The sequence below is a fragment of the Acanthopagrus latus genome, chromosome 13 (assembly GCF_904848185.1).
Source record: "Acanthopagrus latus isolate v.2019 chromosome 13, fAcaLat1.1, whole genome shotgun sequence".
Lineage (NCBI taxonomy): Eukaryota > Metazoa > Chordata > Actinopteri > Spariformes > Sparidae > Acanthopagrus > Acanthopagrus latus.
In genome coordinates this window covers 7802860-7829313 of record NC_051051.1, presented here as the reverse complement: position 1 = coordinate 7829313, position 26454 = coordinate 7802860, and the positions used below count along the sequence as shown (strand labels likewise).

Below are 26454 nucleotides of genomic sequence, written 5' to 3'. Positions count from 1 at the left end.
GATAAAAAAAAAAAGAAAAAAAAAAAAGAGAAAACCTCAGTAAGTGCAACCGAAGACAAAGAAATGAGGTCACTATGCTGGGTTAACATACATTACATTTTTCAGGTAGGCACAAAGTCAGAGAAAATAAGCCTTCACGTAACACCAGTATGACCAGTTTGACCATCCATTCTGACAGAGGAGTTTCACTCATTAAGGCGTACCTAATGGTGTTTTAAGACCTTATTCAATATGTGCGAGCCATCGCTGGAGTAGCTCAACACTAGAATGATAATAAGAGTCACATTAAGCAAAGATTTGCAGATAGTAGTTTGTCATATCATTGTTGGTTCTCTACAAAAAAAAAAAAAAAGAAAAAAAATTCATAACCAAGCCCACCAATTCCTTTCTGCCCTATTTCACATTTTCTTTTTTTTTTTTTTTCGGTTCCTCCAGTTTAAACAGCTACAAGAAAATCCACATTTGCATGATTAATAAGTTACATTTTTATACATACACACATACAGAGAGGAGGGAGGGAGAGGTGGGGGTGGGGAGCTTGGAAGTTGCTTGGCACATTCTCATGCTTGATCAACCTCCTACAATCTAAATAACTATACAAGACACAGTAGAACAGGTCTTCTGGCGCGGACGTCTCCCTGTTCAGTCGCGAAGGCTCCCGGTGGGGGTGAAACAGGGAGGGGAGAGGGGAGGGGGGCCTGCGGATATCAACACTTTTTGTCTGCATAATCATCCTGCAAAAGGAGGGCGTACACAACCCAATGCACTAAGTAACATGGAACTGTACATACAGTATCTTCACATACTGATAAAGATTCATAATTTAATCTGTATATATCTTAATATGCTGGTACCAGGTATTCACAGTGACTCTAAAATAAAATTACAAGAGGAAGTCTGTACAAGAAGAAACAAGAGAGTCTGAGTGACCGGTGAACGTTTGGCATCCCTTTTTTTTTTCAGTCAGTTCAGTTCGGTTTGATTGATTTCGGCGGGATTCAGGAGAGCTGCCTGGGCTTTTTCGTTGGCACTGAGGAGAAGCAGTCCGACTCCTCTAAAACACTTGTTTGTTTGTTTGTTTGTTTGCTTGTTTGTTTGTTTGTTTATTGGCGCCGTCAGCGGTGGACACACACAAAAAAAAGATGAGGTAAGGAAGGTGGTGCCAGGAGAGTTGGGGGGGGGGGTGAGTGAGAGCTTCTCCACCTTCTTCTGTTGAGTGAGGCTAAATGAAAAATACAGCATGTGCCCTGTCCAGTGCTGATGTTACATAAGAAAAGGAAAAAAAAGTGCAAGAATGACACAGAAACGTACACAAACACACATCAGGGGTGGAACGGTAAGATTTCACCTACCACTCAGAAGCCATACCAAACAATTAAACTCCAAAATAGTCACTGTAGACATCTGCCAAAAACACAAAAACATATCTTAAATACAATATTTCTGTATTTCACTATGAGTTCAAGGTGTTTTTATTCAGACACCTAAAGCTATTTTGCCAGCTGAAAAAGGAAAAAAAAAAAAAAGCTGCCGTTTTGGCATTGTGTGGTTCAGGCCAGCAGGAGGAGATCTTCTACAGTATGGCTGCTACAAGAGTGAGGTTAGAAGAAAACAGCTACAGGCTATCATGGAAGGAAGCTGAAGCATTTCTTTTTCCTGCCATTGTCTGTGTCTTCGGGAGAGGTACGACCCCTTTAATATTGTTTTCATACGTACTTCCAGGAGGAACAAGCATGCTTAGTTCATTTCTTTTTTTTTTTTTTTTTCCTCAGGGGGGACATTTCCGGTTTACGTCCCTTTCATGTATGTTTTTTTTTTCTTCCCCTCTCCCTACAAACTGTCTTAAATACAGTACTACTGAGAAGTGATGAGGGCGGAGAGTGATGTCCTTACGTAACGGACGCTGCTCTGAGGCCAGTCACTCAGCATCATGACATGTTTTGAAGTAGAAGGCAGCCTTGCAGGCTCGTCATTGACATGTCCACCCCCCTTTTTTTTACTTGTGTTTTTGTCGCGAGGCCTCTCACACTATGAGCACACACACTCACACATTGCAACTACACGTCCGGCAGAGAGGATAGCAATACTACTGTTCACATATACTACTGGTGATATATATATACACTTTTGGTCATTTCAGATAAGACACCACCAAACATGCTATACAGTGTCTCTCAGTCTTCATTGCCACTTTTTTTTTCTTTTATGCAAGTGCTATTTCAGCCCAGCTCGTCAAGTATTTGAAGCAAGGTACAGTAAGAGATGCACACACACATACACACATACACACACACACACTGAGGCACACGCGCGCACACATGCGGCACACATACTGTAACATACACAACAAGAGAAGCACTCTGGCATAGCACGCCAACGCGGCAGCCTGGGAGCTGCCCATTGGTCAGTCTATGAAGGGATGTGGAGAATGTCTTTTGTATGAGTTGATTTGCATACTCCCTCACCAACTGGCAGGTCCAGGATTCAGGAATGAGACACACAGTTTGAGGAGGATGTGTGTGTTTTTGCGTGTGTGTATGTGTCTGCTTTTTGCAAATATGCACGAACAAAATAAGTATACTGAGCGTACAAGCACGCTGCACGATTTGCATCTTTCCCTCTGCTGATTTGTGTGTTTGTGCGTGCCGCGGCGAGGCGAGGTGAGTAGAGGAGAGGAGAGGCTAACAGGGCTTGTTGACGTTGCACAGCAGCTCAGTGACTTTGATGAGGCGAGCCACCGTGCTCTGCGACTCCTCCTGCAGCCGCTGGTTGTTCTGCCGGAGGCTCTGCACCTCGGCCTGCAGCACCGCCTTGTCCTCTTTCTCCTGAAAGACATCGGCACACAACAGAAAACAAAAGCCGTCGCTCAGATCGCTGTGGCAGGAACGGGAGGGGAGCGACAGGTACAGCGGTGGCTTTAAGGCAACTAGTGGGCACACATAAACACAGAGCTTGAAATATAACGACACAGGAAGTGTAGAGAGGCACATCTCACTGCAGTGCAGGAAAAAAGTCACAATTAGTCACTGAACGGATCATTTTCTTTGATGGAAAATGAGTTCAGAGTCTAAATGAGTGATTCCCAACCTTTTCTGTCAGACGTACCCCAACAGTTCATAACTGAAGTGAAGGTTTAGGTCAGTTTGGTCAAGTTTGCATTTGTGCTACAACCACAATTCAACCATTTATACATTACTTTGAGCTAACTGTTTCATATCCTCTTGCTTGTTTTCATGCACTCTTAATTGCTATGGCACCTAAATTCATGGTTATAACTGATGCACTTTTTAATGGAGACATATTATGCTCATTTTTTCAGGTTCATAATTTTATGTTGGGTTACAATTAGAATAAGTTTACATGCTTTAGTGCTCAAAAAACACATCCTCATCCTGTCCACTGCAGCAGCACTGTATTCTCCCTTAGTCTGAAAACAGTTTTTAGCTCCTGTCTCTTTAAGGCCCCTCCTCCTGGATACCCAGTCTCCTCTGATTGGTCAGCTCACATATGCCTGAGCCAGCACTGCTAACAACAGTGCAGCTCAGCTAAATCAATTCCTGTGCGCCAAACTAGCCGCTAGGCATTTATTATGCAAATGTGTGACATTGTGACGTGTCGTTGTCACAGAGTCATGGAGTCAAAGGCGGCACTGCTGATGAGGCATTCAGGGGCAATGTTTTCTGTGGGAGAGAGCAGCTTCTGCTTCTGGACTTCGACCTTTTTTGGTGTTTCTTATATGCACAAGAACCTATAAATCACACTGATGGATACAATACAAAGAGCATAATAGTTCTCCTTTAAATTACATTTTTTAATTAGCTGAGCTACTCTGTAATCAGGTAGCCCTGGTTGGGAATCACTGCTCTAAATGACATCATTGTCTCAATACTTTGAGAATAAACAGCTGGTCAGACTGAGTAAGCAACTTAATACATATATGTATATATATACATATATATAAAAATGACAATTTTATTATTTTTCAATAATTGCTTAACATTTTTAAAAGATAGTGAAAAATGCCTCTCACAGCTGCCAAGATGACGTCTTTAAATTGCTTGTTCTGTCCGACCAACAGTTCAAAGCCCAAAGCTCTAAAAAAGAGAAAAGCAGTATTTTTTTTTTTTTTTTACATTTTAGAAGATAGGATCAAAGAATGTTCCACTTTCACTTCATTGAATACAGACAATTAATCAGTTATCAAATCTGTAGCTGATTAATTTTCTGTTGATATTGGTGTCACCATTATTCTTGAGAGTTCATAGACCAAATGATTGGTTGATATTCATCAGATGCATCAATAATAGAAACGGATATACTTGCAAGTCCTGATCAAAGAATAAATAGAAAACGTTCCATACAATTGAGAGGAATAATATATTTATATAATATTTTTGTACACACACAGACACAAACACTATTTATAAAAGAATCCTCAACACAAGGTCCACCTGTCTGCTGACTCCACAGGCTGAATGAAAGCACAAGTGGACATTGTACTGAGAACTCTTTTTTTCAAGCAGCTGTTTCTGAGGTGGAGAGGAAGCCTTTGAATTCATCACATACAGCAGTCTTTGACATCTACATGAAAAAAATAAAAAATAAACAAAGCAACACAGATTTGTGGAAAGAGGAAAGTGCTAGAAAATATTTACACCAAAGGAGTTGTAATAAATACAATTTTTAAAATAAGTATGATGTCGGACTAGTCAAGGAATCTGAAAATGTCACTGTACAAATTTACAACAGAGTTGTGAATAAATAAATGCTTATTGAGTGTTTCTTTTTTTTGTGCCTTCAGTGAGTCAGCTGAGACTTGAGATGGCCAAACGGACAGGAGGATTTGTGCGAGTAAACAAGAGGCAGCATCAGAAAACACAAATCCTCTCGCTCCAGCGAAAGAAGCTGTGGCGCTTTAAATACTTTTCTCCTACCTGCTGACACTCCCGTTGAGCTCACTGAAAACATTACAGAGAAAAACATTCATGAAAGTCAAAGCACCTTTTGCAGGTCATCCTGCAGCTTCCTCAGCATGGCTTCCAGCTGCGATACCTTCTCTTCTAGGTGGCCTGGAGAGTCACTGCAACAAAGAGATGCAGTGACACTCGTCAACAGCAATTACGGAATTTTTGCAGAGAACAAATAAATGGAAATCATCAACGCGGTGAACGTCTTCACTGCCGCAACGCCTCCCTTCGTCTCATACAGAGCGAGCATAGTCCCTGCTGCCTTTAATGAAACCTGCAATACTCAGAGATCAATTTACAGTAATTGCTACTGCTGACACGCAGACCCATTCTGAGCGAGTACGGTCATCCCATGATGCATTTCGTCTGGCCGCAGTTATACATAATGACGCCGCCCAACAGAGTGGAGCACAAAGCCGTCTCCAGGTGACGTGAAAAGCCTGACAATGACTGTAAAGGAAAGAACACGACACTGTGAAAACAACCTAGTGTTGTATTTTTAAGTTTAACAATCAAAGATACGGTATTTTTGATCTTGATCTGTCAGCACTGTATTCTCCCTTTGTCTGAACACTGTGTTTCATGGGTCTCCTTCAAAGCTTATATGTGTAAGTTATGAAAAGGTGCCACATGTCAAGTGCAAATGAACCTCTTGTTAGTATCTGTGAAGATGAAGAAATATATGGAATAGACTGTACTGGTGTCTTTTTACAGCTTTTTACATGCCAGATGGAGCCAAACTGTGACGGTGAAACAGTCATCAGCGCTGACCTCCACAGTACGTGGGTGGACATGAACTGCTCCTGCAAACACCAGGGACTTGGACTGCAGAGAAGCTTTACGTCGGTGTTTGCTTATTTTCTTATTGACTCATTTTCTGTTTTGCTTTTCGCCAACACTCCTGTGGACTTTGATATGGCAAACGGTAAATGGACTGTACTTATATAGCACCTTTCTAGTCTTAGCGACCACTCAGAGCACTTCACATCACGCTGTTTGCTCACACACAGCGTGGAGGAGAAAAAAAACGCAAGGCAACCGCAGAGCACCGTGGAGCTGGGGAAAGTATAAAAGTAAAACAAAATGGATTCGAGTGGGAGTTGATGACAATGACAGTGAGTCAGACATGCTGTGAGTGAGAGTGTGTGTGTGTGTGTGTGAGCATCTGTGTCTGCATGCACAAAAGTGCACCACTGAGTCAGCGAGAGGGCTCTCTTTATGGGGGAGAGAAGCCATCGCGTCAAACTGTTGTATTTGGCTGATAAATTCTGAATAATTGAGAGAGGATAAAGGAGAAGATGAAGACTAAAGACAAAAAGAAAAAACCAAGAGACTAACTGTAGTGATACTGAACTGCCTGTATGAGCAACCCACCTCTCCTTTGAGTCTTTCAGCTTGCTATCCGTCTGGTCTCCGGCTTGGGAGGGGTCTGCGGCTTTACGGTCTGTGGTAGGAAACATCATCCACATCATTGGCATTTTAAATATCTTTACAAATAATAATCAACAGTAAAGCTGAGGGAGGCAAAGGTGGGAGATGTACTGTACATCATATAGCCAAAATGACTTGGATAGTTGAACATCTCACTCAACAGCTGATACTTTGACAGCCTTCATGGAGAAATGTATTCCCATCCAGTCACAAAGGCATCAGTAACTTCTTTTTTCCAACATGACTGAAATGATTCTTATTAGAGATTCCAACTTGACTGTTTCAAAACAGATCTGATTAGACGTGCTTACATGCCCTAAAGCATTTAATAAACTTCTTTCACATGCAAAAATAATGGTTCCACCAGCTGTGATGTGTCTGATCACCTTTAAAGGGCCAGTTTTTTAAATGGAATTCGGCTGGCTCTGCTCGATGGGGAGCCCACCAAGACAAACGCCTTTTAGAAAGATCACAACTTTATATTTCTTTCCTCATCAGCTGCTAAAACATGATCACTTGTGAGCTAGAAATTCTTGTTTATTTGGCATATAAACTTCTGACAAAGCGACAGTTATTTAGACAAAAATTACATTTTTGTGCTGTACTAGCTACAGACGCAATCCAAGGAACTTAATTTGGTGAAAAGTGCCAACAACAGGGTTAATGCTGAACTTATTTATAACTCTAGGTAAGGCCTGTTCACGCCTGCTTTTCATTTATGTCCGACTTGTGAAGCTCCAAATTTAGATGTGTTGCAACAATGCACATTGTACTTTTTTCTCTCTGCTTTGTCACGATTGAAAAAGAAACATTATACAAAGAAAAACAACGACGTATTTAATCTTTAATCTAAAGATTTTCTGTTTGATTATTTGAAATCTCTCTGCTTCAACAGCCTGGATGAAAACTTTCTGATTAATTAAATAAGACTATTTTTGCACAAATGTCCAAATCTCATTCGGTATTTCTGATTGTGCTAACAGCGAAGACAGCCTGCTGTATTATTTGACACGTACAGACAGTGAAAGATGTGTGAGTGTATAAATAGTGTCTCACCCTCTCGTGACAAAGCCTCCAGGATGCTGCGGCAGGCCGTGGCCAGGTCAGCGATGGACTGCCACTCCTCCTCAGTAGAGTCTGTCGTCTCCGAGAGAACTGAGGGAAGATTGAAGATTGAAGATGCTTCCTTGTGAAAAATGTCTCAGTGTAGCAGATATATCATAGCATGGGAAAATAATACAGAAGAACAGCGGGACTGCAGACATTTGAGCAGCTGTTCCACAATAACAAGCAGTTGCCACTGGGGGGCGCTGCTGTGTTAATGCTGGTCAGACTCGGGCAGAACAGAGGGACAAGGAGGACATATTATTATTTATGAATCTAGGTTTCATACAGGTTACATGACATTGTAAGGTCTTTTCAAACCAGTTAAGATGGGAACAGTAGGGGAAATTTAAAAATGTGCTAAATATCAATTTGAATATCAAAGTTTTGGTAAATAATTGCAAGCAGATTTCATAAAACATCTAAAAAAAGATTTTAAAATTATGACATTTGTGCCTTCATAGCTGACTGTTTACTACACAAAACAACTAACAACTCTCTCTCTCCCTCCGTTTCCTGTCTGCCTCTTAGCAATCAACCTGTGTAATAAAGGCAATAATCTAACAAAGGATGCTATAATCCTTCCGTTTTTCAGCTCCATTAAGTCACCGGATTTCATCTTTTAGGATCAAAGTTGTGGTACACTTTAACGACCTGCAGACTTCCTGTGAAAGCACGCAACATAAAACAATCGGAGGCTTAAGAAGATCCTCCCCCACAAAAATCAGAAGAATCTGACGCGAGGATGAGCGAGTGTGCTCTTACGGCGCTTAAATGATGAGTCTCATAGTCTCGGTGGAGGCAGAGCAGATGGTGTAAGAGGGGCTCCTTGATTTTGGGGCTGCCGAAAAAAAACTCCACCCCTCCCACTACCCATCTGTCCCCCTTTTATCCCCGCCCTGGCAGGGGGTGGCAGCAGAGCAGGGGTGATATTAGATTAGCGGAATAGGGGGCAGCGCGGATGAAAGAGGAGGGACAAAGGGGATGCAGCAGGGAGGAGAGGCAGGATAATGAAGAGAGGGGTTTAAGGCAGAAAAAATCTGGGGAAAAGGAATTAAATCAGGCAGGGATGATTTGCAAAACATGTGTAATTGTTCCATTTTGGCATCGGTGGAGCAGTCGTGTCAGCTGTTGTGTCTGAGAGGGGGAGCTTTGTTTTGAGTCCGTGTTCAGGGTCGCAAAATCTCTGCGTGCTCTTTGTCCCTCAATTCATTTTCAAACATTTATATTTTTCATTTTACATGCAGCTGTCATTCCTTTATTCAATTTAAAGTATTTTAAATAAAAAAAATATATATAGTGAGGGGTAAGAACCAGAGGCTCAGAGGTGACATTTGACCAACTTTATAGGAGAGTCAAACAAATTAATGACGATAATATGTCTTAAATTTAAGTCAGTATTTTGACATATACTGAAAAGAACACTTTTAATGTGAGCGCATTTACGTCCTTTGGACTCTGTGTCCAGTGTCAGTTCTCTTGGTTTTTGATCAATAATTCTGTATTGGTTTATGATTCACATATACCCTTTTGGCTGTAGAAAGAGCTCAACAACAGCTTCCATTTCATATATTCAACTCATAAAACAACTCTTTTTGGTCACTCACACCCTTCTCAGCTCTCAGTATTACAATTTATAGCGTAATATGTGGGAAAACTGATGCCCTTACTCTTGGTGATGGAGTTATGAAGACTCAGGGCTCGTGAATTCCTCTCAGCTCGGTCCACACACGACAGACGGGAAGACGAGTCACTCGCCGAGGCTTTGTCATCGCCGAAGTCAGCGGCCATGAACTGAAGACACAGAGACAGAGAGGGGAAACGACACTGTCAGAGAGGAGGACAGAGCGCTGCGGAGAAACCAATCAGATGTCCTCTCGTCTCAGCCTGTCACCTGCTCTTCCTCCAGGGGAACCTTGGGTTTGACGGCCAGGATCAGATCAGGTGTGTCATCCCTCAGCTCGCCGACGTTCTCATAGATGTGGCGTTCCACCTTCAGCCCCACGTTGTCGTACACATGCCTGGTGAGGACAAAAACACAAAGCAAATATGTTGTTGATGCTTCCTGACATTTTTTTTTTTATCCAATCCAGAGGTCAAAACAGGAACTGGATTACTTAAACATGTAATCTGCAGGACGGCTTAGATTTTGGCCTGATTGATGTTTGCTATCCTGTCCTCACAAAATCATCCATCACAGAGATCATATCTGATGCGGTTTTCGGTCAAATTGCTCAGTTCTACTTCGCATGACAACAAAAAAACGTCAAATTCATTTTGGTGAGCAGCAGAGTTTAATATCATCCTCATGAATATTTCCTTTACAATCTCCTCTTCAAGCTGCTTTTCTGGAGTTCTCAGCGGGAGAGCGAGCAGGCAGTGTGTTTGAAATCATTCGTACAAATACATGCATGTCCTGCGGTGTTTCTATTTTTCCTTGGGGTTTAACACTTAGCAAACATTCTTGTGACTCTGACACGAGGACCTCGAGAGGATCAGGGAATACTGCAGAGAGCGACCCATCATGTAAGTGACTGTAAAATGGAAACAAATGCTCCGTTGTTGTCATTTACTTGATTTGCTGTCAGCTCTTAATATCTGAAGAAGAAGAAGACAAAGGGTCTTGGAAAGTACCTCTAGTGATGTCACTAAGTGGCAAATTGCATTATGGGTAATGTATGTTAAAACGCGTTCCACTGGTGTAGTATTGCGCTTCTATAACACTGCTGGACTCATTGAAGATATTAAAGGTATATGCAGTAGTTTTTCCCAAGACTTGTAATCCTTTCAAGATTTACTGTGCAATCATCCAATTAGTTACATGCAGAGGTGGAATGTAACGAAGTATCCTGACTCAAGTACTGCGCTTCAATACAAATTTGTAGTTGAGTCTTTTCTTTACATGCTACTTTATGCTCCACTATAAGTCAGAAGGAAACATTGTACTCCATTAAAACTTTAGATTGACAGTAGGGGTGTCGGCAATAAGTGGTGCAATAACTGTGATATTAAAAAAATATAGAGATATATATAGATATTGTGTTAATAATAGACATATGATAATATCGATATTGTGAATCACTTTTGCCATAATCATCCATTGAAATCTGATATCCTGAGTCACATTTGACAGCGTTTGAAAAAAAAGAAGATTCAAATTGAAAATGGATCATCTGAATGAGTTTTCTAACTTGAAACTTTTGCATTAAGTTGACACACTTCAGTGACGCAGAGCGACACACGGCTCGGTGTCCTTTCTCTCTGCCTCGTCCTTTGCAGGAAAAGTGAAGCACTGGCTCGGAGATTAAATTGTGATGAGTCAGCTCCAGTTTGAGGATATTTTCAGCCATGTTGGATGATGTAAGAGCTCTTTTTACCTGCTGCTCTCCCACTTTGCAGATGTAGCGAGAACGATTATGACGTCTCTCAGAGCAGCATTTCTCGTCTCTATGATGCCTACAGTAGTAAGGTAAACACTCACCCATCACACGTGTCCCTGAGGGATGGCCGTCTCTCCAACGAGCAGCTGCGTGTGAGCTGTGAGCCGCTGCCCTCCTGGCTCTGATTGGCTGGCTGGTCCTGCAGAGAAGTGGCCCGTAGCAGCGGTAAGCTGGGCGGCGTGAGGAGCAAGCCGAGACTTCTCTCGCTTTGCCCTTTTTCACGCGGCTGTGCCTCGCCCTCTTCGGCCTCCACCTGCACCTCCATTATGTCCGGTTCACTGACCACACCCGCCTTCATTTTCTCCTCTTCCCCTTTCTCTTCCTCTTCTTCTTCTTCTTCTTCTTCTTCTTCTTCCCTCTCGTCCAGCACCCAGGCCTCTCCAGACTGATCCTCCCCGGGCTTGCACTCCGCGTCCTTGATGGCTTTCTGGTAGAGCTCGGAGAAACTTCTGCAGAGTATGAAACAACAACGTACTCAGAAAGAAGAAAACCATTGTTTGCGTCTAGTTTCTCACTGCACTGGTGAGTCATAAATTAATCCAGAAGACAAATACAAAGACAGGATGAAAAAAAAAAGGCTATATTTGTCTATGCCTCTATTATATTCCTCTGAAATTGCAGAGTATCTTACTTCCTGTGAGGAATTGTGACATCTTTGTGACTATTTGTGCTTTGTTGTCAGAGAACAAGCAATTCAGAAGTGAAATATAAATAAACTAGTATGGGGTTCTCTGAGGATGCTTCTGCTGACAGCTCTGAAGCGTTGATCTAAAGTTAAGCGCTCCAGTTTAATGTTGTTTCTCCTTTATTGTGTCCACATCTGCCCTCTGACTTCAGCTGAGTGGTAACACTGTGTCACAGTGATTACAGATCATTAGAGGGATTGATTGGCTGTTAGCCAGCTGGTGTGACACTGACTGCAGGCCGTCATCAGCAGCAGAGTAGCACCTCTCTTGTCCCACTAACCCCCTCCTTCTTATTTACCATCAGCCTCCCTCTCACCTCCTCACTGGGACTACTCTTCACTTTCTGGAGCACGCTTTATACCCATGAGCCCCCTCTCCAGTCTCACTCTGTGTCTGTTGACCCAAACATGCCCTCGTTAGTGCTCCCTCCTCCTCCTCCTCCTCCTCCTCCTCCTCTGTGCAGCCTCACCCACCTGCGAGGCTTGCCGTTCTCGTCCGGTGGGATGACAGTGATGTGGATCTTGTGCGCAGTGCGGAGCAGCCTGGTCCTCTCCTCGGGGCTCAGGTGAACCAGCGAGTGTCCGCACAGCCGCACCACACGAGCCCACAGCTGCAGGCCTCCGCTCTCGGCGTAGCAGAAGCGCTGTAGCTCCGTCACAAAGCCCTCCTCGTTCATCAGGAAGCCGGGCTGGCCGACTCCGTCGCGCAGGGGGGTGACCTCGAAAGCTTCGCAGCCTCGGGTGACCAGCTACAGGTGAGGACATGAATGAATCAGAAAGATGCAAAGTGACCACAACACTACACTTTTAAATCTGGACACAATCACCCACCTCTAGCCTCTGCACCACCTCTCGTATATCCTCGGCCTGGCTCTCCATCACACTGATTGACACTGACTCCCCGCGCTCATAGAAGATATCCAAGCATGGGCCCCCTTCCTTAGTCTCCGTCACCGCCTTCCAGCCGATGACATCTCTGCAGGAGCAGTTAAACACCACCCTGCGTGTGCACCTCTCAATGAGCACCACCGACTCTGCCGACACCCCCAGCAGACAGGGAAGTCTGAGCTCTCCCGCCTCCCCATCATCTCCACCGTTGACCATCACAGCCCACACTAATGCCCCAGCGCTGTGCAGCTCCGCCCCTTTGGCGCCCTTCAGCTTGTCTTTGCGCTTGCCTCCCAGAGAGAGCAGCGGGAACTTGGTGGAGGAGTCGATGGGCGTGGTGGTCACGTAGTTTTCGGCCAGGTCCTTCAGGTATTCCTGTCGCGTGCGGGTGGCCATGGAGCGGAACTTCTCTGACTTCTCTGCGGCGTTTTCTGCATTCACTGCCTTTGCCAGGAGGAAGTCTCTGAAGGCAGGCGAGCGAGGGAAGCGTGCGCCCTTAGGGAACAGTGGGCCAAATAATGGGATGTCTTTAGAGCGTGTCACAGCCACCCTGAGAGGGGGAGAGGAAAAAAAGGAATGACAGCGTAAGAGAGAGAATACCGCAGAGACATTCAATCTACGTCTTGTTTTCAGCGCTCCACTCTTTCTCCAGAAAGACAAACACTGACACTGAATCCGATACAGAGGCCTACAGATTTAGGTATTCTCCTATAAATAGGTATATATATACACCCATCTTTATATTGATTGTACTATGATACAAGGCACCCACTCTCTGGTGAGGCATCTGTTTTTATAAGAGATTTCAGCCTGTGAAATGATGTTTCTTCAGGGTTAGAAAGATGCATTTATTCTGAAAAGAGTGCAGCAGAAAGTCAGACCTGTAATAGGTTTTGTCAGTGCAGGGCTCGTGAACCTGGACGATGATGAAGACATGCTGGAAATGGGAGCGGATGGACTTTGGCGTGAAGGGCAGGGCGCCTGGCTCCTGGAACACGATTGTCACGATGTCGTTACCGATGTGTCGCTTCCTCAGCAACTGACGGAGCAAAACAGACAGAGAGAGAGAGAGAGAGAGAGAGAGAGAGACGTGTTAGGCCGGAGTCATCGTGGTGAACAACAACGAGGCGAACCTCACTGGAGCAATCTGACTGGATTTATATCTAAAGAACATACAAGAAAGGTTTTACAAAAAGCCAGAAAACATCCGCTTCATTACTGACTGTATGTAGTTCAAGTGCAAACATTTGTTGTGTATATGTATTTTCTTTGTATACAGACCCCAGAGGGAGTAGCTGTCAACAATTCAGCCACCTCTGGGGATCCAAACAAGCAAACAAATAAAACAAATAAAATCTAAAACTGTAAATAAAAAATATTACTGAAGTCCCCTCATTTAAAGACCCCCCCCAACTATTTTGTCACCCTTTTTTTTCACTACTTTTGTAGTTGTTGTGTGGGTTGTTGCGTTATTTGGTAGTTTCATGTCTCGTCATAGTCATTTCTTGTCTTTGTGTGGTAAATGTTTGTCTCTTCAGTAATCAATCTGTGGCATGCCCATGCTGTTTCTTTCGGTTTACTCACTTAGTACTCTAGTAAATATAGTGTGCAGTATGAGTCTTGTCTCTTTAAAATGACTGATTAAGCACTATTAAAATGTTTTATGACTTTGAAGCAAATACCATCTTTTTTGAATTAGTCAAACAGAACTGAAACTAGACTGTAACACTTAACGAAGTCAGAAAAAACATTACAACTGAAAATCCCAAGCCACTAAACAGTTTAAGGAAGTATCTCAGGGTTTTGTTAAACCTCTAATTTACATAGTGTATTATAATACCACGTCATGTCCAGTCTCTTTGTGGTTACGACGAACAGGCTTAAACCACAGACTGCACATAAAGAGCTGACAGTCAGCTGAACAGGATGGCTGTCTGAGAGGCGACAGTGATTACCTATATGGTGGGAGTTGAACACTGGGGGGCAGGATTTTTATGTCATGCTTGTTGCCGAGTACAGAGGCTTTTTCTAAAGCATTTACCAAAGCATGACCGTCTGAACAGAGATGGGTAATGAAGGTTGTACCGAGACTGATGCAATTTCTTTTAAGGAGAGAGGTGAAACATCTGAGAAAACTGTCAGTGTGAGAACTCCAGGAGATTAACCTGGTACTGGGAAAAAAAAATGCTGCTGCAAAACAAAAGGCAGGAAATGGAAATGGTGTGTCGCATGTCTGTTTATTTTACCTGTTGTGTGTTGTTGGCTGTGTAGGGCAGCATGGTGGACACATGAAACATAATCTCATAGTCCTGGTAGCGCGTGTAGAGGGAATGTGTCCCCGTTGAGTCCGCTACACAAGCACACAGAAACACACACACACACACACACACACACACACACACACACACACACACACGTCACATAAAGCGATTTAGAAAAATCAGTCAACGTCTCTGAAGGAAAGACTAAACTCAAACTGTCACATTCAAAAGCTGTTCTTTGCTGCTCACTGAGGGGAGAAAACAGCTCCAAGATAATCAGCAGTGACTATGCTATTTCGCAGGCATTACTCAGATTACATGTGGCCAGATAGCAGTTATCTTAGGCTTTCAGTGCTGCACTGATGCCCTCTGGATAATGGTACTGCGACAAGGTGAGATCTAGCCGATGGATGGGGGGCGGGCGTGGTGTGTGTGTGTGTGTGTGTGTGTGTTTTCAGCTCACTCTTGTTGTCCAGCTGAGCTCGGTATTTCTCCCAGCCCTTGAGGCGCACTCGCTCCCCCAGCAGATCCAGAAACTCCTCGAACGCTGGCCCCGAGCTCTCGTTGTTGTACATGTCCTCCTCTGAGCTCTGCCCGGCCCGGCAATACATCACCCCGACCTTTCGCTGGAAATTCAGCTGCATTGGGAGACAGAGTTTAGACTGTTACATGTGCATATTTATAGCATCCTTTCATTTAAGCTGCCAGGACTTTTTATCTATACATAGTTTCTCGATCTTTTGACATCTTACTTTACATTTCTATTGGAAAAAGTTTATTTTGTCAAACGAGGTATCCTCAGAGGTCGAGCTAGCAGTGCCCAAACTGTGACCCACTGGCCAAAAGAAAACACCTATTGTATTGTTGAGCAGCAATGGATCCCAAGTCCATGTACCATCTTGGTACCAAATTGGGCCAAATCAAACCTTGTAGACCTTGTTCACACAGAGGCCATTTCCCTCTGACACTATGCTCAGGCTGGAGGCTCACATTTAATAAATTAAGTCCTGCACACATATGGAATCTGACAACTGTTATCATGTTATTTGACTGCCTACTCATTGATCAGCAACTGAAAAGTCGTTAGTGAAAATCTGGAGGGACACTTGACCATGTGTCAAGGTAAAGAAACATTTGACAACCATCAACATTTTCGTTAGACAACAGTTAATGATAACAATCAAGCACTTCCTGGCTAACATTACTGTTTGTTGGTGTTACACAATACAGTAAGAAAAGCATCGAATACTTCAAAACTATGAAAGCACATTGTAAAACACGTTGGATGTAATCAAACGGTGATGTTAGCTAGAAAGTGGTTGAATGATAATGTTGGTTGTCAAATATGTCGCTGTTGTTGCTGTCCGTCATCTTTTCAGTACGTCGGATTGTCTGCATTTATATGACTTGCAACCTGGAATGCAGCCATTTCACATTATCCTAGAAACTGAGCTTCCCTCTCTGACCGTGACAGCAAAATAAAATAATTGTAAATATGATATAACGTGGGACAACTTTCACACGTGGGCCCCTTCTTGGACAGTCCTGAGCGAGATGCTATCTATTAAAGCTGAATTTACATGTTCAGGGGTCATGACAATAAGGTTTCCATTCATGTGATACATGATTAGAAAATCATCATGCGATCGACATGAGTTAATCAATGATGTTTTCAGTTGCAGTGTCTCAGATTTGAACTTTTGTGTCTTCTCTTTTTATTTGTATCTATCCGACGGCCTCATAAGCTTTGTGTCTGACACATGCAGCAGTCTTCAGTGCCAGCAGACGTACTCACCCCCTGTTCATCCAGCTTCAGCAGGGTGTCCCGGACCTTCGGGGAGTTTGAGGCCAAGCGAAGGCAGTGCAGGTTCAGCTCAGGCATGATGAACTCCAGCAGCCTCTTGGGTGACAAGCCCCTAGGGGTCGTGTGACGGGCGGCAGAAGGCACTGACTCCTCCAGGATGGAACCTCGCAGCGTCTTCATCTGAGGGGAAGATTCGCATTTGTCACATCCAGTCGGATCAATTGAACACACGCTGAACTCGAGGACAGCAAAGTGTGGGTTTTACCTCTGTGGTGCGAAAGATGATTCTGCAATTGTACTGAGCTCCGCTGGATCCTTCTTTCTCCTCTCGACGGAAGCTGATGGCCACTGGACCGAGGCGATCGTCCATGCCGAAGAAATTCTGGTGTTCTGTGATGACAATACAGTCACACAGATACAACTGTGAACATCAGAACTGTGACAGAGCTGTGCTTAAAATACGTCGATCATAAGGAGTCACTCTCTGTTTTCCTCACAGTAGCAACTTCCAACAACAGAGAACAAAACGTTAATGCATTCAGTTTATAATAGAGACATGAAAGCCGACAAAATGGGGTCCAGGCTGCCAGCCTGACTGGGAAACTTCATTTCCATGATAGATTTCGTACCCACTGCCAGACAATGAAAACATGAACTTGTGCCCTTAAAACATGTTGGAAGAACCATTCAACATGGCTACAGCCGCCTTAGTGAGAAGGAAACAGTTAAGACAGCACCTACTCAGGTTTGGTGATAAAGCAATGGGAGACATTTCACCAAAGAATTAGTAAAAAAAGTAAAAGTTGCAACAAAATGAAAAGAAAGGAGGGAAACAGAAAACAACTAGTGAAAAAGTTTAAAGTTCCCATGAAATGCTTTATGCTTTGGCGTAGTTTCCCTTTAAAAACAGGCAGCGAGGGAGAAACAAGTCACAGATACTGACTGGTGTTTACAGAAGCCGGTACAGAATACGGTACCAAGGTGGTTTTCGTGCCGGGTTTGGCTCCTGACATCCCTTGGCTGCATAACGACAGGTTACAGGTTACCTTAGCAACTAAGCTACTGGCATCTGTCAATCAGGACCTCAGTATTGTAACTGGTCTTCATCATTCTCACAGGCTGCATAGGCCCCGGACCGGAGGTGTTCAAGGAGAGGCAGCAATAGTTAGCAGTTACTCGGGCCAGGCTGCTGATTTTGAAGCCAAGAACGACTTTAATATTTGTGGCACTCACAAAAGCGGAAGAAGATGAAGATGTGATGTTTCCTTAAACAAAAACGTTTCACAAGAAGAAGCCAAAGTAAAAAGTAAATCCAGTCTTTCTGACCTCCCAGATAAGTGACACTTCCCTCCTCTCAGGAAAAAGTACTTAACCCTCCCCCACAGATGACCTTCCCGTTGTCCCATATAATTTTAGCACAGTCCCTAAATTACACAGTTGTACACTGATAAAGTCTTACTCCGACTTAAAAAGTGATTGTATTTTTTCACATGCAAGGAATATGTCTCTGTGTTTTGGTGCATGATAATAAATATAGTAAGTAGGAAAATACTGTATAAAGAAAGAAAAAAAGGAGCAAAAAATATTATGATAAAAATATCTACAATATGTAATTTTAATTAGTACAGTACAGTTTGGGCAGCATTGTGCAGTAATCCAGTTTCTAAAAGCCCCACAGTGTACTTCCACTTTCATTTAAGATGAACAGAAATAGATTTTTTGTGATGCTGTTCTCTCCGTAAGAAGAATTAGCATGAGTTAAAGTTGCCTTGCGCTGCACGTACCTTTCATGTAGAAATATTTGCGATAGTAATGTGCTCCCAGATCTGCGTGCTCTATGAAGTAGTTGCTCTTGCCCTGCTGCTGGACGTGACTCTCTCTGGGCTCCTCCAGGACCGACACTGCATCGTTGGGGGTCCGAAGGCTCGACCAGAGTCCCCGCCTCCACTGGGATCGACCCAGACCCACCTGCTCCTCTCCCCCCGTCTCGTTGCGGAAGTGTGGGCAGCTGAGCAGAAGCTCGTTATCATTGCCGTCGCCTTCGTCTAGCAGCAGCGACTGCTCAGGGTCATCTGCGTTCGCACCGTTATTTCCCCCGCCCTGCGCAGGTGAGGACGGGGTGGCTTGGGAGAGTGGGCGTAGCTGGGAGGCTGCGGAGGCCCCTGAGGTGATGTTCTTTTTCCGCCCGATGCTGTCTCTGTTTGTAGCCGCCTCGGTGAGGTCAAACAGGATGCTCTGAACGTCGTAGTGGGCAAAGTTCCTCACCCAGGCCCCACCCCCGATTATGTCATATGGACCTGGTTGAGGGATCTGAGGGGGCACGGGTTTGGTCTTCTTACTTAGACCTTCAGGCTTCGGCGGCTTGGCAGGTTTTGGGGAGTCCCCTGCGGGAAGAGACAGACCCCGAAAGAATCCATCAGGCTCCGGAGGGTTGCCTTGCAGTCCTAAGAGCAGGAAAGGGTCTTTGAAGCGGAGGGCATTCGGGCTCAGGGGCCCCTGGTCGTCTGTGCTCGGCTCCTGGGCTTGAGACTGTCTCTCCAGTGAGGACAGGCTGCCGTATTCCCTGTGAAGCAGTACACCCGAGTCCCCCTGAGAACCCGCGCCCACCTTTTCACCAACCGCCCGAGCTGCTTTCCCCCCTGCCTTTCCGGAGGAGTCCAAGTCTCCCAAGGTTACATCGCTGTTGCTCCTCTGCATGATGTGGCCGCGGCCCACCGACCTCAGGGTTAACCCTGCGCGGCTTGGAGTGAGGCTGTCTCCGTCAGCTCCATCGCCCTCCCTCCTGGGCGGCCACTCCACCACACCTGCTTCCCGCTTGGGGTCAAAATTGACAGTGGCGATCGGCGGCCGCATGTTCTGACGGCGAAACTTGCGGATGAAGAGGTCATCTGACTGCATGATGCCTGAGGAACCAGTCTAACTATCTATTCTCCACTCTGGTCCCAGAGCGCTCTGCTCTCCCCAGTTAAATCTCTGTCCTTGGTCTCTATGGTGCTGGTGTGAAATGGGAGAAACTGTGTATGAAGACAATGTGTGAGCAGCAAATACAGTCCTCATTCACACCACTTAAAATGGCTGAACTTTCTCAACCCTTCGGGCTCTCATAGATGCCTCCGTGAGCTGCCACACAAGAGTTCTGAAGTGTGAATGAAGAAGATTGAGGAGAATGTGCAAGTGTGTCTCGTTGCAGGTGCGCGTGAGTGTGTTTGGGTGGTGGTCCGGTTGCGGGGTGCTCCTTCCTGCGGTGTGAGGATGAGAGGATCATCACTGGAGCCCGACTCTCTGTCCTCTGTGTAGGAGAGGCTCTGTCTCTATCAGCCCTTCTAACATGGCACCCATTCGTCTGCACTCTTCAGCGCCTGCTGCTGCTGCTGCTGCTTCCACTGGCCACCTGTAGAGAGAAAAAAAAACCAGAGGAATATAAAGCTTTTTTCAATCTCATCCTTCCCATCACTCCACAGTGCTATTATCCTAATCGTCGGCTTTATATTCAACCACAGCAGCTTGTACACAAGTGCTCAGAAACACTCTGTGGAGGAGAATGGCTGTGATAAACAACCATTGAATTCTAACTGTACAGCGGCGAGCAGCTCTGACGTGTGTCTTATTGTTGAGTAATGCCTTGTACCTCTGTTTTCTGCTTTCTTTCATTATCATTCTTTCCTTTACACACTTTCCGTTCCACAGCTTCCCTAAATAGGTCCGCGTCAGACTAAAATGCTCAACATATCTACACCACACGCGCTCACAATAGACAGTATTAACAGAGGGGGGGGGCCTTCCTGACTTACTAACAGTGTGCCAACATACAAGAGAAATAAGTGTAAACTCTCTCTCTCACCCGCGCATACGTTCACACACAAACAGACACAGTTTGGTTTAGCTCACTCCTGCAGCAGTGTTAAAAAAATCTATAAATATTAAAAAACAGGAGCATTAGCAATATAGTATTTTGGATGAGCTGATTTTTTTTTGAGAGTCATTCAAAGGCGACAGAGTACAATGCACATTTGCTTCCCCATTTTTTAAGTCCAAACAGACAAACCATCGTCTTAAATATCCGCGGCAACTTACCAACAAAGTGGGTTTTGTTTCAGCTAAAGATCAGTCGGTTTCTGTCATCATCTGCCACTGCTGCCCCGTCTTTGACCAAACTGACGTCAATCAGCTCGAGACGAAACCTTTTGTCGCACTCAATAAGGTATGAGGCTTCTTCCTGTCTAGCATTTTTGCAAGCATCTCCTCTCCGTCTCTCTCTCTCTCTCTCTCTCTCTCTCTCTCTCTCTCTCTCTCATGCTTGCAGCCCAAAGAGCAGGTGCAGTGGTGCAGAGCTGCTACCAGAAAAGACACACACACACACACACACACACACACACACACACACACACACACACACACACACACACACACACAAACACACACACACTCAACTAGAGTAAAGAGAGGAAGTCACAAGAAATCTTTGTTTCCCTCCCTCGCCTGCACTGCTGTCACGATCAGAAGTTATGAGTAGTTTCAATCGCGTGTCCAGATATGCCAATATATGAAAGTGTTAATATGCACACCTAGAAGACACCCGGTGACACCGAGGGGCTCACTGTTGGCAAGAAATGTGCAGATTAGACTGGCTTTAAAGGACATCTATAAAGTTTTTCTTCTTTTTCCTTCCTTTAATGTCTTATACAGATTCTTGTGCACGTAAAAGGTCTTGAAAGCTAAAGAGGTCAAAGTCTCGGTCTTAAAGGGACAAGCGCTAAAAACAGCGTTTCAGACAGAGAGGGAATACAGAGCTGCAGAACTGGACAGAATGACAAAACTGATGTGTTTTAGGGGCATTAAAGCATGTACACCTATTCTAGTAGTCAGCACTTTGCACTTTGAGCACTTAAAAATTAATGCTTTTGTTTTCCATAGACTCTAATATTTATTACATTTCACTTGAAAGGACACCGTGGCTTTAAACCAGGCTGATTTACATCTTCATCCTCTGCAAACACGTTGAGACTTTACATTAACAATAATATGCAATTTTAGTTTGTTGGTGTTGCTCCGCTAATGCAATGCTTTCAAAATGCACTGACACAGACGGTCCCCGACAGTCTCCAACAGGCCAAGCTTGAGACACACAGCATTCGATGCAAATGAGCACGAACTGTATTGAAAGAAGCATTCAGCAGCTACATACATCTAAATGCTAATACGAGAAAGGAGCGGGAAGGTGGGGTTAAATTACTGGAAACAGACAGGAGGGATGTTTTTGTATGCATGGACAGAGTCAGGACTCCGGAAAACTGACGTCATGAGTGCTGATTCCCCTTGAGCAAACCTACCTATTGATCAAAAATCTTAATTTCTGCTGTATTTTATATATTAATCTCTAATTTAGACATTTTATTGTTATTTTGAAGCAGAATATTAGTGTAAAATGCTTAAATGGATGGCTAGCATTACAGATACTCTCGAACAATATGTGCAGCATTGGGACAAAAGAAGACAGCCATATCTGTCTTACTGATTATCTCAAACGCCTCAAATGATGCTGCAAAATTAGCATGATCAATTACATGCACACAACTAATAATCAAGATAAAAATACACCTCTGATTGGTCAAGGCATCTCTTGCCCTGTTAATCTAAATACATTTCCTGTCCATGTGGTTCCCCATTTGACACAGGAGCTCTGGTTCACATAGAGCGGCCTCTGTGCACTGTCTGCATGGTGCCAGGGCTGCTGACATTAAAACCCCGCTCATGTTTCTTGCTGGGAACCTTCAAATCTTCTCCAACTCCCCATTACCCACGCGGGGCACAAATGATGTTCGTCTATCTGCAGTCATTACAGGTGCAGCATCATCTGCATGTTTCACAAAGCCATGAAAAAAGTGAGCGAGCAAACCCATATTCTAAAGTGGGAGTGGAGATTGTTGGCAGCAGGTTCTTTTTTCTTTTTTTTTTCGAGAATCACAGATTGCCTTCATGTTGTTCCAACAACAAACTGAACTTCCAGGATCTGCCAGAAGCACTCCTGCTCTCCACCAACACACAGCGAGGGCTGAACTTGGACACTTATCACTCACCACTTTTGTTCAAACCGTGTATTCGTCGGCTTCCGAAGACCCCCGACCCGTGAATCACTCCTTGTTTCCATAGCAACCGGTCTGGTGCCACCCTCTTCCGATGTGTTATCTAGCCCACCGGCGCTCTAAATTATCCCTGTTTACTCGACTCAGAGGGTAAAATAGCTTCACTCTTGTCAAATAAGCCTTCGACCGATGACGAGTCTGATGACGAGTGAACTTCAGCAAAACTGCTACAACAAGACATTTAAGACAACATTTAATTGATCTCTTTCAAAACACAAGATGGTTGACTGAATCTTCAGTTTATTAAAATTTCACTAAAATAATATTGTCTATCTATATGGGTTTGATAATCGCAGAAAGAAGGTGGTGAGATAAAATTAGCTATAGGCAAAATAAAGAAAATGCAGTTGCACCTCACACAATAAATCTGGGTGCTTAGCCTAAAAAAATAAAACCAGCAGTATGGCTGCAGCATGTTCATGTTAGCATGCTAAACCTCTAAACTACTGTTAGCTCATCATTTTGAACATGTTAGCATGCTAATGTTGACATTTAGCTGAATACACAGTGCAGGCTACGGATTTAGCACATTATTTTTCTAACTTTACACTTAACACTTGTATAAAGCATGACACAACTTATCTAACCCGATCTATCTCTAACTTCCTTTATTTGACAATTTCAGTAACCAATGATATCAGCCTAATTTGTTAGTCTTAAAACCTCATGTGCAATCGAAAAAACATTTAGTCCCTGTGGCTTCTTAGTGCATTCGCCTGATCAAAAAGAGGCATTCGGCCGTACAGTTCACTTAACTTCTGGTATGAACAGAAAACTGAGGTCTAAACGCTCTCAGTCTTTTCAGTCCTTCATTGATCAGGACCCAATTGAAACCAGCTTTGAAGGGGAATGGCACAGATCACTAAGTTATTAACACGATTTGCATCTACATAATCTGCCGGGTGCTTCAGCATCTATCCGCTCCAGTGTTATTAAGTCATTTTCCATCTGCTGTGTGAGGCTAATCAACAAATTCTCTTTGAATCACAATCAAGGACGGCAACAAAAAAATGGTACATTTTCAAAGCAAAGCAAAGCCATTCTCTTACCATTACTGATATTTGATGTGTTCAATCAAATCCTCACTAGTCCTGTCCTAAATACCCTTGCCACATAAACAGTGATGTTGAATAGATACACAATGACTGACTGCAGTACTGGCATAGAGAAGTGTGTGGTGTACCTAACGTAGTGGAAGTACAAAGTGAAGAGGAACTGAAGAGTTGACCCTGCCCCCAAACGTTTCTGCTCAATTTGTCAGGAGACCAATTGTTTGTATTTTCAGCTGTTTGCATTAGCCACAACAATTCAAATATCATTTTACATCCTCCAAACAGAAAAAGCAGGGGAGCTTTGTCATTTAAACAAACCGCCTCTTGATTCAAAAAATTGCTGCCCTAGAAAAACACATAAATGATTAATAACTCGCTTAATGTTTTCCCAGGATATTTCTAGCTGAACAGTCTTACGAGCTGTATCAGTCGGCTTTAAACCAAACCCTAATATGATCATAAACTGATCATTTCGTGATAGTGAGACTGACTGAGTGGCTATAAAAAAGAACTTAAGGATATTATGAAGGCTTGACAATAAACAGCGACGGGAAGCTCTTTTTTCAAAAGCTTTCATGCAGCTGATTGTAGTCTGACTGTAAATGTGCATCTCAGTGGTTTAAAATCCGTTTCCAGTAGTTCTGTTTGGGATCGCAGTGTGGCCAAGTGCAGTAACATGTTGGTTAAATGTGTGACAAGGCAGCATTATAATGAAGCACTGCAGAGCTTCAGAGGTGCCCCTGGCCTACAAATCCTCATCATGATTTTAAAGGATACTAGGTAAGCTTTCTTGTTTTTCCTTCAGTTTTTTTCTGTTTTGTGCATGCAAAAGATCTTGAAAGCTAAAAAAGGTCAAAGTCCACACCAAGAGAAGCTCGTCTCTCCCGCAGAAAACACTGCTCCTGAAATGCCTCGTCAGTAGCCTCGATTTTATTCCTGCGACTTCATGACATCACAATACGTCATCATGTTACACGATTGCGTAATAAATGACGAGCAGCTAGCTTGGGACCTGAAGATTAATTTAACAAAGCTGCTCTGTTGTTGTTAGCGGTGATGGGTCAAGTGTGTGTGAGCTGACCAATCAGATGAGACTGGGTATTAGGGAGGCGGGCCTTAAAGAGACAGGAGCTACATTAAACAGACTGAGAGGGAATACAGAGCTGCAGCAATGGACAGAATGAGAGACCAGATGTGTTTTTTTGAGCGTTAAAAGCACATAAACCTATTCCAATAGTGACCCAAAAGAAAATGACGAACCTGAAAACGAGCATCATGTGTCTCCTTTAATAGTTTTTTCATTCCCACTATTCATGGATTACAATGCAATTGCAATAACTGTCAAAACAATCACAGTATGATTTTTTTCGCCCTGTACTGCAGCCCTGTTCTTCTTTGAATACTGCTAAAAACAGCCTGAGAAGATTAGAGAAGATTAAATCTGTTCACATGGTGTAGCACTTTCTAACATTTTCAAACGCCAACAAATAAATCAGTAGGTCACTGTCTGTGCGGAGATTACTGCCTTGAATTTTCATCAGATATCAGCTCTCCTTACTCCCGTACAAGCAAATAAATGCTTCGCACTGTTACAGTTGCACTCAGCCACTTCAACAGTGCAAACACATTTCTCCATGTCAGTCAGTGCAGCAGTTGATGGAAAGCGTACGCGACCCCTGATGCTCCCAGAGCCACAACTCCGCTGCCACATCGAGAGAAACTTGACCCTTCACTGGACTGGTTAGCAGGAATCACTCAGACGCAATTTATTAAATGACTCTGAAGAGGAATGGCACAGAATTTGATTTGCTGACATTTGGCATCGCTTAAATCTCAATGACCTTGTTGTTTTCACTGTTTCTTCACTAATATTTCCATCTGTCTGAACAATCATAAGAATATTATTTAACATTTCAACCTCATGTATCCAATGGTGGATTGCAACTCTGACATCTGTTCATATGGTCACACTACTGGATAAAAAAACAGCTGTATTCTCAATATCTTGCAGGCAATGTCGTCTATTCAAGCACTGAATCACTTTGAATAATAAACAGCCTTTGTTTTTTCTCCTCTGCCACAGTATCAGTCCACGAGGGATGACCCAGACATGCTGCTGCTGACACTCTCAAGGTTTTTTGTTTTTTTTTGAGCATTCACTAACAGCACAGGGAGGATGCTTCCCCCTGCACATCTCCTCACGGTACCAGAGCCGGTCTCTCTCTCTCCAGGAAACTCAATAATGCATGTAGACAGCAGTGTTTAATCCTGCGTCTCAGAGCTTAAAAACCCTGTGTGTAGACAGTGGACAGTACTGATCTCAGCATTGTGCTCACATAGTCTTGAAATAAGCATTTATTTTAGTGCTAAAAAAAAAAAAAAAAAAAAAAATCTATTTCTTTGTCCATCAAAAGTGATGACAGCGTCAGGTCAGTTTGGGACAGAAAGGGAAATGTGACATTTCACAGTGGAGCAGCATCATATGATCTGCTTTAAAGGATTATGTCTCTACTGTTGCTTTGTTCTTTTGCACCAGATTCACATTGAAGGGTCATTACTGCCCAGAGTAGATGTTTGGTTTCACCGACGACAGAAAATGAGGTCCACTTCCACGTGAAGTCCAGGACAAGGTTAATGGGCCTCTAGTGTACGCTGTCAGGACACGAACTGAAGTCAGAG

The 26454-nt window shown here is 43.7% G+C and overlaps 1 protein-coding gene across 13 annotated transcripts in view; it reads right to left on the bottom strand.

Moving 5' to 3' along the window:
- Window positions 1–316: 316 nt before the first annotated feature.
- zmp:0000001168 (signal-induced proliferation-associated protein 1) overlaps window positions 317–26454 on the bottom strand; it is a 40960-nt gene continuing 14822 nt past the window's right edge. For 4 of the 13 annotated variants that reach the window (XM_037119489.1, XM_037119491.1, XM_037119490.1 and 1 more), the window contains 15 exons: window positions 18365–19971; window positions 16846–16970; window positions 16572–16760; window positions 15240–15414; window positions 14762–14865; window positions 13397–13554; window positions 12459–13065; window positions 12102–12376; window positions 10984–11391; window positions 9397–9523; window positions 9173–9296; window positions 7455–7553; window positions 6342–6411; window positions 5002–5080; window positions 317–2825 (listed from right to left, as the gene is read on the bottom strand). In XM_037119489.1, coding sequence (XP_036975384.1) covers window positions 2682–2825; window positions 5002–5080; window positions 6342–6411; window positions 7455–7553; window positions 9173–9296; window positions 9397–9523; window positions 10984–11391; window positions 12102–12376; window positions 12459–13065; window positions 13397–13554; window positions 14762–14865; window positions 15240–15414; window positions 16572–16760; window positions 16846–16970; window positions 18365–19478 — 3798 coding nt within the window. In that variant the 5' untranslated portion in view covers window positions 19479–19971 and the 3' untranslated portion in view covers window positions 317–2681. Of the gene's footprint in view, window positions 2826–2855; window positions 2927–4030; window positions 4095–4358; window positions 5081–6341; window positions 6412–7454; window positions 7554–9172; window positions 9297–9396; window positions 9524–10983; window positions 11392–12101; window positions 12377–12458; window positions 13066–13396; window positions 13555–14761; window positions 14866–15239; window positions 15415–16571; window positions 16761–16845; window positions 16971–18364; window positions 19972–20654; window positions 20834–23772; window positions 23917–26454 lie in introns of those variants that run through there. The other 9 variants (XM_037119494.1, XM_037119493.1, XM_037119500.1 and 6 more) reach the window with 9 other exon arrangements.